A 13,865-nucleotide genomic window follows, 5' to 3' on the forward strand; every position below is an offset into this window, starting at 1 on the left:
AAAGCAGAATATACTGTACTGCAGATAAGAAGTCTGCAAGATAGTGCTTCAGTTATTGACCCATTCTGCCCGTGGTCTTTAACTGGAGCACTGTTATTTCTGGCCTCCCCCATCTGGTTGTATCAGTGCTCTTCAGCCTTTACGTGCAACAGTTTTGCTGTTCTTTTCCTCCAGATTTGTACAGTGGTCCCCTCTTATTGTTTTACCGACCCGCAATTCTTGGACTGCTCTAGTTAGATTTGCCACCTGGCTGCTTTCAGGCTTGAAAGAGATTTTTGACCATCTGGCCATTACCCCCTGCCTCCGCTTTAGCTTAGTCTCAATGCTACATGACAGGCATTATGAAATTTTCATACGTTTCAATGAATTAACATGAGCAAATGAGCCAGGGGTATTCTTCCCCGCTTGCTAAAGTGCAGAGACATGCAGTTTTGGACACATCTCAGAGGCAACTTCTTGAGCTCCCATTTGGGTTCTATAGTGCAAAAACTAAAGATACCTCTCTCCCACACCCATGACACCCCTGTATTAACTGCAGATTTAAGGATGGAATGGGCCACACTGGTCCTCCATGGGTCCCTGTTGGGTTGGCAGGCACCAGCATGGACTAAAAGCACTGCAAGAATCGGAAGCATGAAAACAAGAATGCACGAAATGCCTTTTATTGCTGCCATCTTTATGATCTGTTCTGCTGGGTCCTGTGGCTTGCCATTGGGAATGCAAGAGGCAGCCAAGTTTGCTGATGGCACCAAAATATTCCAGGTGGTTGAAACAAATGGGGATAGCAAAAAGCTCCAAAAGGATCTGTGCAAACTGGAGGAATGAGCATTAAAATTGCAAATGTGGTTTAGCGTAAGCAAGTATAAAGTGATGTACATTGAGGACAGTATCCAACTGTGTCATTCCTTTAGTGCAAATGACGTTGCACTGGCAGAAACTAGGTTCCAAACTATGTGCAAGAGGAGAATCCTACTTAAGTTACATTTGTGCAAGCGCAGTTGCGCAAGCAGTTGCACATTCCTTGTGCAACCCATTGAGCAGCAGGTTGCGCATAACTCTTATGTAATCCATTGTGCAACCTGTTTTGCAAGCAGTTGCCCTTTATGCTTGCGCAACCCATTGTGCAACCAGTTGCATAATGGGCAACCACTTGTGCAATGGAAAGATTTGACAGAGCTTCACTAGCGCTATTTGAATTTGCGGAATGACGCCGTTGGATACTACCCTGAGGTAAGAAAAGATCCTAATTCCACATATACACCAATGGGGTCTGAGCTGGTAGTGACTGACCGGGAAAAGGGATCTTGGGGCTGTGGTGAATAGCTGAATGCAACTGTTGACCCAGAGTGTGGCTGCTGTGAAAAAGGCATATTCCTGGTTGAGGAAAAAACCTGAAAATAAAACTGCCAGTATCATAATGCCTTTATACAAATCTATTGTTACTGAACGTCCCCTGTTCATACGTGCGTGCAAACTCACATGTGTACACACATACTAGGTAATCCTGAAAATATAAGGATCTTTTGCAGAGGTGTGCCACACACATGATAGACCTTACGCTATAGTTTAACAAAACGTGGGGAAATTAGCTCACTAACAAAGGTTGAGGTGAAATAATGATTTCATTTTACCATGGAGTTTTACAAAAGAGAAGAATTCTTGATACCAACCCAGTAGCACTGGACCAGCAGGCTATTCCTAATAAGAGGGAGAGGGAGAAAGAAACCAGAGATGGAGGCAAGGAGTTAGGATTCACTAATAAGGAGCAGGGGGTGCGCTAGGGAAATGGCAAGGCAAGGCAATGGGAACTTTGAGTTTCAGTGGTAAAGGGTGGGCCGGGCAAGCTGTACATCCTTTGGTTCTTCAGTTGTTATGTGAGGAGAATGGGTGGAATGAATATAAGCTGGGTGTAAATATCAAATACCCATCCAGTCCCTGAAGTAGGGATGTGCAGGTGTGCCCTTGGAAGTAGTGGACGCAGATGAAGATGGTAAAAGTGATCTTGCTATATGAAACAGAGTATACAGTAATAAAATGCATACACATGCGCAAGCAAAGGAAATGCACAGGGTAACTCATCTGTTTTGCTTTTACTCCAAAGTCTGTTCTTCTAGCGAGTTCCAGTGCAGTAACAAGACCTGCATAGCTACGATCTTCGTCTGTGATGGTGACGACGACTGCGGTGATGGCAGTGATGAGAGGAAGTGCCCTCCCCTCACTTGCAACCCCAATGAGTTCCAGTGCAATAACAGCCTGTGCATCCCACAGATCTGGGTCTGTGACAACCAGCCCGATTGTGAGGACCTTTCAGACGAGTCGATGGAGAAGTGTGGCTACAAACTCAAGCCGCAAGTCATGAGCACCTGTGCAGTTCATGAGTTCCAGTGCGGCAATGGAGAATGCATTCATCTGAACTGGAAGTGTGATGGAGATGAAGACTGCAAAGACAAGTCGGATGAACAAGATTGTCGTGAGTGTCCGCAGGGCATGGAATGGCATGTGGGAAGGTGGGGGCAGGCTCTCAACAGTCATTTATCCGGAGAGAATAGCTTTTGCAATCCAGCTGTATATCTGGCGGTATGTTCCACTGAGTTCAAAGGGGATGACTCCCAAAGATGCATAGGATCACCGTCCTGAACTCATTTTAACTGCTATTTTGTTGACATGTTGAGGAAGTGATTCAGAGGCTGGAGTGAACTGCAAATGAGTCGACACCTCTAGTAAGACCAGGGCTGCTTTTTCATGTGTCTTATACTGTCAGGAGCGCCCTTGCTGCCTTCTGAAATCCTCAAGTAGCCAGAATCAACACACAGACAATAGGGCTCTTTTCCAAGGTTTTATTTCCATTCAACCTAGTGATGCTTACAGATGGTAATTGCCTGACCCTAAGAGGGAAACTTAAGAGAGCTGCCTACCAGGGAGTTCTAGCCTTAGGGAATCAGTTGGTCTTCGTTTGGAGGGAAAGGGTGGGAATCCTCTGAACTTAAGGGCTAGGAGGAGAGAGTCCACCCCTTCGCCGTAGGGCATCGGGGCGCAGCTGTTGTCGTTGCGCCAAGCGGGCTGAGCGCCTCCTCTCAGCGCCCGCCATCTCCTGCTTGTCCCTGCACTGGTGCCTCATGTCCAGAAGCTCCAGTTGTCCCTCCCTCTCCCTGCCAGGGTCACTGTCACTCTCAGGAATGTGATCAGGGAGGGGCTCTCCCTCTGGCTGCACTTCTGAACAGCGCACGGGTTCCTCTCCCATGGTTTCTATCTCTTCCTCACAATCAGAACTGCTTTGGGGCTCTGTGGGCTCCGATCCAACCCTGACATATACCAGGACAGGTGTCAGTGGTGGGTTAGGCTCTTGTTACATAGTGAGCAATGTATCAGCCAAGAGAATCAGGAAGATAGTGTAGCTGAAATGCCTTGAAATTCAGGGTGGCCGTATCAAGAAAAAAACCCACCTCTGAAACCACAGCTTTCTGACAGCTAAAATTTGATGGTGGAAAAGAGGCTCTCAAGAGCTACAGGTCTAACTAAAGCATGTGCTGGCTATATATGTGTCCACAGTTGGGTAATTAGTAATTGCGTAATTTGACTGGCTAGCCAATACTCTTAACACTATCTATAGATCGTGTGTTCAGTATACTTTCTGCCCATGAATCTAGACTGCACTGAAAAATGCTTCTACCTGCAGCGTGAGAAGCTTTACGCGCTAAAAAATAATAATTGAAGCTCCTCTTGTGTGAGTAGTCAAGTTGTTAAAGGCCCTGAGATACTGAATAATAGATTTCTCCTCAGTTGGCTTTGTGCTCTTTCACACATGGCTGCAGTGTTTTGGGATGTTTCATCCATTTTTCAGGTGCTAAATAACTTAAGCTAGTCGTTCACCCAAGGACTGAGAGAGAGAGAGAGAGAGAGAGTGAGAGAGAAGGAAATGGAGAAAATGTTTCACTGAAATATTCATAATCGTGACACAGAAATGAAATGAAATATTTATACTACAGCTATGTGTAATCAAGGTGGCTGATAACAGCCATCTGTGGGCAGGAGGGCAGCCCTTGCTTGCTAGGACTGAATCCTTATGGCTTCTTGCAATCTGCATACAAAATTTTGGAGAATCATTAAACAATGTTGGAATCAGGCAAATACAGAGGCAGGTCACATCAAATTCAGAGGCAGGCCACAAACTGAAGGTGCATTGCTCATGCCAGAAGCAGCAATCTTTGTCTTCCTTCCCAGCTGTTGGGGTGCTGAATGTGCATGTAGAGGCAAGGTACCCAATGTGAACAGTCTAGGATTTTCTTCTGCCTTCCATGTCTTTCATTTTTAAATTAGATGTTCAGAAGAAGCTACAGGTATGAAAAATGATTTCTTATCCACCATGTGACATTTTGATGGCTTGGAGGCAAACAACTAAAGGCTAATTCTACATAGGCTTGAGAATGAACTGTATGCCTCCACATTCGCCCCTCACTCCCCTTCTCCCTTCTCTTGCATGCCATTTTTCCTGATTTGTTAAACTACAGTTTTCTGTAACATCTGTTTGGGAAACTGTGGTTTAAGTGCTCCCTACAAACGAGGATATTAAACTGCTGTTTGACCGTGGTTGCAGAGAATGTTCAAACCACAATTTCTGAGTTCAGACAATGGAAAGCTGTGGTTTAACACGCTAGGATGTATTGAATTAAGGCACAAGAGAGTGGGGAGGAGGGAGTGACTGGGTTCGGACAACACACTAACCCACACTCAGTGGTTGAGTGTGGGTTGTTGTTGAAACATGGGTTGTTTTTGAACCATGGGTTAGAGTATTGTCTGAACATAGGACATTTTCCACAGGGTGGCTTGTTAATCATGCAGTATTGCTTATTTTTCTCAAACAAACCACCTTGACAACCCATGGTTTGTTGTTGGGTTGTTCAGGGTGGTTAACAAGCCACACTGCATGGATAACAAGCCACCCTGCAGAAAATGTCCTGGGTTCAGACAACATGCTAAACCACAGTTCAACAAACAACCCACGATTCAACAACAACCTACACTCAGCCACTGAGTGTAGGCTAGTGTGTTGTATGAACAGCCCCGATATGTGGGTGTACAGCTTGTACCTAGACCAGTGAACCATAGTTCAACAAATCATCTGAACTGGGCCACAATGGTCTTTCTCACCTTCTCTCTTTTTCTCTGTAGAGTAATACCCATAACATAATACATTCCAACATAACATTTTTTATTATGCCAAGTCCAAAATTCTGTCTGCATATTTACCCTTGGAGAAGGAATATTGTGACAGAATTGGCACTCAGTAAACAGTAGACCTGTTCTCCTTTTTGGTACAGAACTTAAGATATCAACATCCCAAAATCCGCTCTTGTCCCTCATTTCTGTGTATCATACATAATAGAGGGATGTCAGTAATTTAAAATAAATTTGCAGAGGAGCCAGCATCTATCAGTCATTGCCATAAGTGTTGGCAACATAAGTGTTCAAGTGGAAGAATGAAAGTACATTAAGTCTATGCATTAGTGGTGACAACAAGTGAAAATGCTTTTGGCTTGCTCCGTAAATTGCGATGATAAAGTCTTTATCAGAGTAAATAATTCCCCTATATCTTCTGTTCTCGAAACTTTTGACACAGGAGGTACGGGGGGAGTTGGCAGTAATACCAGCCCCTTCTCTTCGGTGTAGTCATGTTTCTCTCAAACAGATCTTGCAGGTCCTCAGATGTTCTCAAATATTGTTAATATTTCTTAAATCATCCCTCAGGAGTTGCTGATATTTCTTAAAGCATATATTATTATGGAACGCATCAGCCCTGTTTTCTCTTATGAAATAGGAGTTTCAGAACAGTTTTTTGTGTTGGTAAAGCTCTGGGGGGATAATCCTGGAATCCAGCCCCCCCACTATCTCGTGGGGAATACTTTTCTCCAAGATGTTATCCAGAGCTGCCTTGCCCCCCCCTTTTAATTCCAAGGGGGAGATGAAAAGGTTTTTCAACTTTTAAAAAACTGTTTGAGAAAGCTCCCACGGAGAACCCATGGTGAAGCTGCCAGAACAACATTGGTTCCAACCAGAAGTCTATCCTTCAGAGTATTCTTAAGGGATATACACATGAAGCACTGAAAGGTTTTGTTTGAAATATATGAAATCTAATATAAAGAGTGCTTCAGCTATTGGTGTTTGGAAAAACAATGTACTACATGATTGCTGAGTAATCATATAGGATAAGTAGAAAGGCGGGAAGTTCAGCATAGATTGAACGAGGGCAGCACAGATTTGCCAGAAATCAGATGTGCTCAGTCAGTGCAGCAAGTCTCTGGAAATCACCCCATGCAGGTGCGCTCTTAACAGTTCCCATTTGTGGTACAAACTTCCATGTGCAACTTTGGATGAATTGCTCCAGACACCTCCATATGGTGCATTTTACCAGTTGGCAACTGAAGCAGCAAGCAGTTTTGTGGGTGGGTTTACATGGCTGATACAGCACAAGGGCTAGCTAATTACAGAATCCTTCTTAGCATTTGCATTCCTTGATGATGTGTTATATTATCAAGGAATGCAGAACTGCCCTGCAGTGTCCCATCATCTCATGTTTTCATCCTATCACTATACTATGTTTCCATATTTATCTCTTATCACATTTTTCCCATGATACTCTCTGTCTGTCTGTCTCTGTGTATATATGTGTGTATGTGCGTGCATTTGTATTAGATTTCATTCAATAAAATGCTAATACACAACCAACAGCATTTAATTGTGTAAGCCAATAACACAACGATCAAGTACATTCATTAGGGGGTATTATGGCAAGTTTCAGAGAGCTCATTAGAGTGAGGTGTATTGCCTAAAAGTGTCTTTCTACAGCAATCTGTGAGAGCTTGGTGGTGTTATTGCATTGTCTTCTTTATTAACGTAATTGATAAAACTATACCAGGTTTTGAAGATATTGTTAGCCTCATTATTATTGTTTCGTTTATGTAGCTCATGGTTGGTTGTTTAGCTTTTCTTCCAGGGCAATAGTCCATAGTTGGTTGTACCACAAATCAGTGGGGAATTTTTTTTTGTTTTCCAGTTTTCTACTTAGAGTAGACACATTGAATGAATGGGACTTAAGTTAGACTAACATTGAATGCAACCCATTGGATATAAACCTTTAACTATTACTTGTTTACAATGACTCTGTTGGTGAACCCCATGCAGTGATAGATACAATCACCCCTATTGTAATGTGCAAGTTAGAGGGCCGCGGTGGCTTAGTGGTTAAGATGCTGAACTGCAGACTGGAAGGTCGACAGGTCAGCAGTTCGAGACCCGAGTGCTGCATGACGGAGTGAGCTCCCATCTTCAGTCCCAGCTTCTGCCAACCTAGCAGTTCGAAAGCAAGAAATTGCAAGTAGATAAATAGGTACCGCCTCAGCGGGAAAGGTAACAGCGTTCCATGCACCTCGGTGTTCAGTCATGCTGGCCACATGACCACGGAAGCGTCTTCAGATAGCACTGGCTCTTCAGCTTAGAAACGGGGATGAGTGCCGCACCCTAGAGTCGGACACGACTGGTTGGGGACACCTTTACCTTTTACCTTTTTAATGTGCAAGTACTAAGTAGAGGTTTCACTACTCATGTTCAGTCCATGTTAATAGCTTCACAAGAGCAAGCTAAATGGGTTATGTTAATATTATGTTAACTGGCTCCAATGGACAAATAAGAACAGAGTAGGTTCCATGGCTGCTTCGACCCCAAGATGGCAGTTTGCAAAATATTTGAACTGCTGATTTTTCATTAAATTTGTTTAGTCCCATTAACTAGAGTGGTTTAAGTTGAAGTGGGCTGTGGCTTGACAGTTGGCCTCCCAACTGGAATGCAGGGATAAAATAGCAATTTCCCAGTTTAACATGTGTTGGAAGGTCAACATATAAAAGATGCCTTTGGAAGGAAAATATAAGAGACATTCAGAACGATTGCTCACATTGCAGCATGAGTTTGCGCTGCTGCTTTTCACCACATGTTGTATCTCAAAACAGCTCCCTGTGGGGTAGATGCACAAGGTTCTTTTTCATATATGTTGACATGCAGCATAAGGTGAAAGCCTCACACATCTGGTTTTCAACAGAAATAGTAATCTGTGAATACGTATTTGTATGCGTGATATTTTGAGGGGACTTATTTATTAATTAAATTTATTTACTTATTAAATTTATTAATTGCCCATCTGGCTGGTCACCCAGCCACTCTGGGCAATGTACAAAGCAAATAATAAAACAGTTTAAAACAATAAAATTCTACAATAAAACATTTTCTAAAATACCCTAACCCACCCCAAATGCCTGCCTGAACAACCACGTTTTTAATGCATGGCGGAAGCTCATTAAAGAAGGGGCATGGCGGAGTTCCCTAGGGAGGGAGTTCCACAGAGTGGGGGCCACCACAGAAAAGGCCCTCTCCCTCATCCCCACCAGTCTAGCTGTCCTGGCTGATTGGACGGAGAGAAGGCCATCCAAGGCTGATCTTGTTAAGCGGCCTGTCTGGTGTTGCTGGAGGCGCTCCTTAAGATAGGCTGTGCCGGAACCATATAGGGTTTTAAAGGTCAAAACCAACACCTTGAATTTGGCTCCGAAAAAAACTGGTAACCAGTGCAACTCCTTCAGCACTGGAGTGATGTGAACTCACCGGCGGCTGCCTTTAATCAGGCGAGCCGCCGCCTTCTCTACCAGCTGCAGCTTCCGAACCATCTTCAAGGGTAACCCTTAGTCACAGTAGTCTAAATGAGAGGAGACCAGGGCATGTAATACCGATGGGAGCAGATGGTTGGGAAGGAAGGGATGCAGCCGCTGTATCAGATGGAGTTGATACAGCGCTGTCCGGCTCACAGCTGACACCTGAGCCTCCATGGACAGCTGGGAGTCCAAAATGACCCCCAGGCTGCGGATCTGGTCTTTCAAGGGTAGCCGTACCCCATTCAACACCAGGTCAACATCCCCCAGCCTCCTCTTGTCTCCTACCAAAAGTACCTCGGTCTTGTCAGGGTTCAGCTTCAGCTTATTCCTCCCCATCCAACCACTCACCATCTCCAGACATTTGGACAGGGATTCTACGGCCAACCTTGGTGAAGATTTGACCGAGAGGTAGAGCTGCGTGTCATCTGCATACCGATGACACCGCACCCCAAACCTCCTGATAATAGCCCCCAGCAGCTTCACATAGATGTTAAATAGCATCAGGGAGAGGATGGAATCCTGTGGCACCCCACAAGTGAGTGGCCATGAGTCCGAAACCTCCTCTCCCAGTGCTACCCTCTGGTACCTGCCAGAGAGGAAGGACCGGAACCGCTGCAATATGGTGTCTCCAATGCCCAACCCCTCCAGGCGGTCCAGGAGGATACCATGGTCAATGGTATCAAAAGCCGCTGAGAGGTCGAGGAGAACAAGGAAGGAGCATTCACCCCTATCCAGAGCCCTCCTCATATCATCCACCAAGGCGACCAAAGCCATTTCTGTCCCATGCCCAAGCCTGAAGCCCGACTGAAATGGGTCTAGATAATCGGTTTCTTCCAAGTGTGCCTTCAACTGAGATAAATATTAGGAATACAATATGCCTAAGTCTAGTTCACTGTAGTGATCCTGAGTCCTTGTAGTGGGTTTGTCTTCCATGATGGACAGCATTTGTACCATATCATGTTATTGTGCCTTATGGTACCTGCTGTGTTCTTTCTTGTTGCCTCCGTGATGATTCCAGGGTTTTGAAGAGCCATAATTCCTGATGTTGGGGACAGTTTGTAAAATTGCCAAGGAGATTCTGTCATCAGGCTCTTGGATCACATGAATTAGTGTCTGTGTTGTAGTGCTCCAGCTACACAATGGCAGTGATTTTCTGTCACTTAGAATGAGGATGCAATTCCCCATGGGGGAAACGCTCAAATGAATGCTTCCAGGTACGTTTATTCAGAGAGGCTGCAGTAGTTGTAAGCTTTGACATTCAGCTTTGAAGTTGCTCCTTTGCACCCTCCCAAACCATCTGATTTTCTCTTTGTTTACTGACAAGCTTAGAAATTATAGCTATAATGAATCCTGCCAAGCAAAAGGGTTCAGAATGGAAGAGATGGGGTGGGGCGCGGTTCGGACGCAAGGGGATATCCTCACGGTAGGAGTTGTTGTTATCAACAGGGCCTGCCAAGGCCACACAGTGGCCTTCCCCGGCCTAGTGCCCTCCAGATGTGCTGGGCCACAACCCCATTATTCCCAGCCAGTACTGTTGCTCACCACACCAAGGAAGAAACACTGCCGCAGTTCCCACAAGTTTCAGGATTGTTGAGAATAGTACTGCTGATTACAGAACCTGTGAGAAATATCAAACTACACCATGGGTCACAGTATTCCCTTTCATTCCTTTGTTCTCAAGCCCTGGTGACTTGCAGCCCTGATGAGTTCCAGTGTGGCGATGGGACCTGTATCCATGGAGCCAAGCAGTGCAACAAGGTGCATGACTGCCCTGACAACAGCGATGAAGCTGGCTGTGTCCGTGGTAGGTATGATCCTGATCAGTGCCCTGGGAGGGGGTGCAGCAGAAGCCATGGCTCAAAGGATCTCGGATGCCAGGCATGGCACCCAGTCTACCTTCCAGGGCCACGATTCAGTCAGTCCTTATTGTGAACTTTTTGAACACTCCAACAAAGAGGCTCCTTGGGGACATTTCCCCCTAGCTTTAGCAGGCATTGCTCTTTGGCAAATCACTTGTCATACGTTGCAACTAAATATCCCGTTGCTTAACTCCATCCCATTTCTTCTCAGTGACACCCTTCTGCATCTTAATGTCCTGTCTTCATTTTCATGTGCCTAATCTAACTTCAGCTGCTTTCCCTCCCTTGCCTGACATAACAGAAGCAGCGTGCGAGAGTCCCACCAAGTTTCAGTGTAAGAGTGGAGAGTGCATAGAGGAAGTCAAGGTGTGCGATTCACACAGGGACTGCAGGGACTGGTCTGATGAGCCTCTAAAAGCATGTGGTACAGTACACTCCTTATTTCTACCTCCTTTTTTTAACAATCCCTCCCATTTTCTTTGTGTTCAGGACTGTCAGAACAGGAGCATATGACTACTAGTGCCACTCCTTATTAGTTTTTCTGCTCACCTCGTCTCTGTGTCTATTGCATGGGTGTAAAAAGAGCTGGAATCTGATTCCTTGAATTGTAGGTTTTGCATAGCTCTACATGAGGGCCCTGTTACACCAGGAAATAAATCAAGGCTGATTGCAAAGAGGTTTAAACTCATCACACGATCGGAAATTCAGTCTCCTGGCCTCCTGCTGATGCGAATTCTTAATTGTGGTGGTTATTGTAAAATGTATGGAAAGTTTATGTGCTCAGACGTTTCCTTTGTTCTTATAAATGCACATTGTGAAATCAGCACACAGGCCCAGTTCAGAACCTTGCTCAAGTGACGGAAGTGTTCATGTGGAGGAGATGTGGGCACCCGCCCCTCCCTCCAACCCACAGGTAATGTCACACACAGTGCAAGAGTTCCATGCTGCGGTATGGTTTACACACACAACCTTTCTTAAGGGGCACATAAGTCAGGCACCCATATCAGTGGACATCCACATTATGCATGATGTTATCAGGGGCGGGAGGCTCACCTCCTCCTCCACTATGCAAGAGTGTCAGCACCTGGATAAGTGCAACTGGGTAAAGCACCTGGGGCAATGTACAGTGCATCATTAGCTGAATTTCCCTTTACTGTGTTTTGATTTCACCCAGCGGGGGTGAATTTATAAGAAAAAAATCTTTGGAAGAACCAGGGATGATTTTCCCCATAAAAATGTTATCATGGTGTAAACTGATCCTGTGTCCTAATGAAAGCAGTATGAGTGATGAGACACTGGGCAAATGTCATTAAGGCATGGGTGTCATTCAGTTATACATGACTTGGAGGTTTATTCTAAAATAGCAGAAGCTTGATTGCATCATTAAAGAAGCTGAAACATATTTATTGAATGATATCTGCCAACAGATATCTGTTGACCTGTTTATTTATCTATGTGTGGTCATGAATTCATAGTGTATTCCTTCAGATACGAGGTATGAAAAAACTCCATGAGCAGAGAAGGGGAAAAATCCCTTTCCAGGAAGATCAAACAAAGCCATTCTCATTGATGTGAACCTGACTGAACTGTTACACTGATGGATATGCTCTTGGGCATCAATGAAATCTGACTCAGTTCCTTTGAATGCATTTTCAAGAAGAGGTTTGAACAGACTTAAGTAGATATATTTCATTCATCTGAATTTTGCCATGGTCACTGTTTATACTGCTGGGATATAACAACTGCTGGTTGTTCTGCGACAACTTAAATAACATAGTTACTTTAACCTGCAATCATCCCATGAACCTTAATTGGTGGGAGATTCAGGACAGATAAAAGGAAATACTTCTTCACCTAATACATAATTAAACTATGGAATTTGCTTTCACAAATTGATGGCCACCAACTTGGCTTTAAAAGGGGATTAGACAAATTCATGGAGGGTAAGGCAATCAATGGCTGCTAGTCATGATAGCTGTATATTACCGGCCACATCAGAGGCAATATGCCTGTCTCAATATCAGTTTGCTGGGAGAATGAGAGCAGGAGGGTGCTATATATGCCCTAATTGTGAGAATCCCACAGACATCTGGCTGGCCAGTGTGTGAACAGAATGCTGGACTTGATAAACCTTTGCTGTGATTCAGGATGGCTCTTACGTTCTTATTATTCACTTAGCATCAACATTGAGATGCTGCATAAAACATTCTTCTGTACCTTGGCCTTGTTTTTCACCTCTTTACCACAGCTTGTATTTCTGGGCAACAGCAAGTTTGCATTTCTAAGCTGTTATAAGGATTACCTTAGTTCAGAGCTTGGGAACCTGTGGCCCACCAGGTGTTGATGGACTACAACTCCCATCATCCCTGCCTATTGGCCATGCTGGTTGGGGCTGATTTTTAGTTGGAGCCCAATGTGATTTGGATGGCACACGACCCCAGCCCTGCCTGAGGATTCCCTGCAACATTGGGCTGGATTAAGGTGAACAAACTGTAACTCAGCCCAGACAAGACAGAGATGTTGATGGTGAGTGATCTGACTGACTAGGATTTGAGTGTAGTACCTGTTCTGAATTGGGCCACACTCCATCTTTTAAGGATCAGGTATACATTTGGGGGAGTATTCTTGGATCTGGCTCAGCTCCTGGATGCCAAGGTGGCCATGGTCACCCAGAATGCCTTTTATCAGGTTTAGCTGCACTCCACTCCTGGGAGACAGGGACTGGTGCAGGGGCAAGCTCTGTATTAGACCATTATAATGCTCTCTACATTGGACTGCCCTTGAGAACACTTCAGAAATGTCATTTGGTCCAGAATGCAGCAGCATGATTACTCGCTAGTAGTATAGAATTTGGCATGCTGTGCTGAAAAGCCCCACTGTAAACAAGAATAACAATTAATATATGGAAGACCTTCCTTGAGCTCCAACAACCTTCAGTAATGTTTCAGTATGCATATGGCCTAATTGGCTCATGGCCAGTCACAGGCAAAATCAATCTGAATAATGAAAGGCAGCCAGCAAACACCACCATGATATAGGCAGCTATTCCAATCTCTGAACTTGCTGCTGTTAATAACGTGACCTTTCTGCTTGGAATTGGTGAGTGTGTTGCACCCGGCTGTTATGGAAGCCTTTGCAGTGCAGTATTTTCCACTTGTTAAATTTTCTTTGAAGGTTCATCGCTCACCCACTAAATAACAGCATCCAAGAAAGTAAAGTTGGAGGGGTGGAGGGATACATCATCAGCTTTTTTCTTGTGTTAAAAAAACGGATATTTTAGTATTATAGAATCCTGCGGTATACAAAGCTTACC

General features: G+C 44.6%; 1 protein-coding gene across 4 annotated transcripts in view; it reads left to right on the forward strand.

Annotated features, from left to right (window-relative positions):
• Window positions 1–13,865, forward strand: part of LRP8 (LDL receptor related protein 8) — a 309,826-nt gene that overhangs the window by 261,235 nt on the left and 34,726 nt on the right. For 2 of the 4 annotated variants that reach the window (XM_084852479.1, XM_084852478.1), the window contains exons 5-7: window positions 2,102–2,470; window positions 10,375–10,497; window positions 10,854–10,976. In XM_084852479.1, the coding sequence (XP_084708605.1) occupies window positions 2,102–2,470; window positions 10,375–10,497; window positions 10,854–10,976 (615 nt within the window). The remainder of the gene's footprint in view (window positions 1–2,101; window positions 2,471–10,374; window positions 10,498–10,853; window positions 10,977–13,865) is intronic. The other 2 variants (XM_084852480.1, XM_084852481.1) reach the window with 1 other exon arrangement.

The sequence above is a fragment of the Heloderma suspectum genome, chromosome 4 (assembly GCF_057233095.1).
Source record: "Heloderma suspectum isolate Gila_16-S chromosome 4, 16-S_ref, whole genome shotgun sequence".
In the NCBI taxonomy this organism is placed as follows: Eukaryota; Metazoa; Chordata; class Lepidosauria; order Squamata; family Helodermatidae; genus Heloderma; species Heloderma suspectum.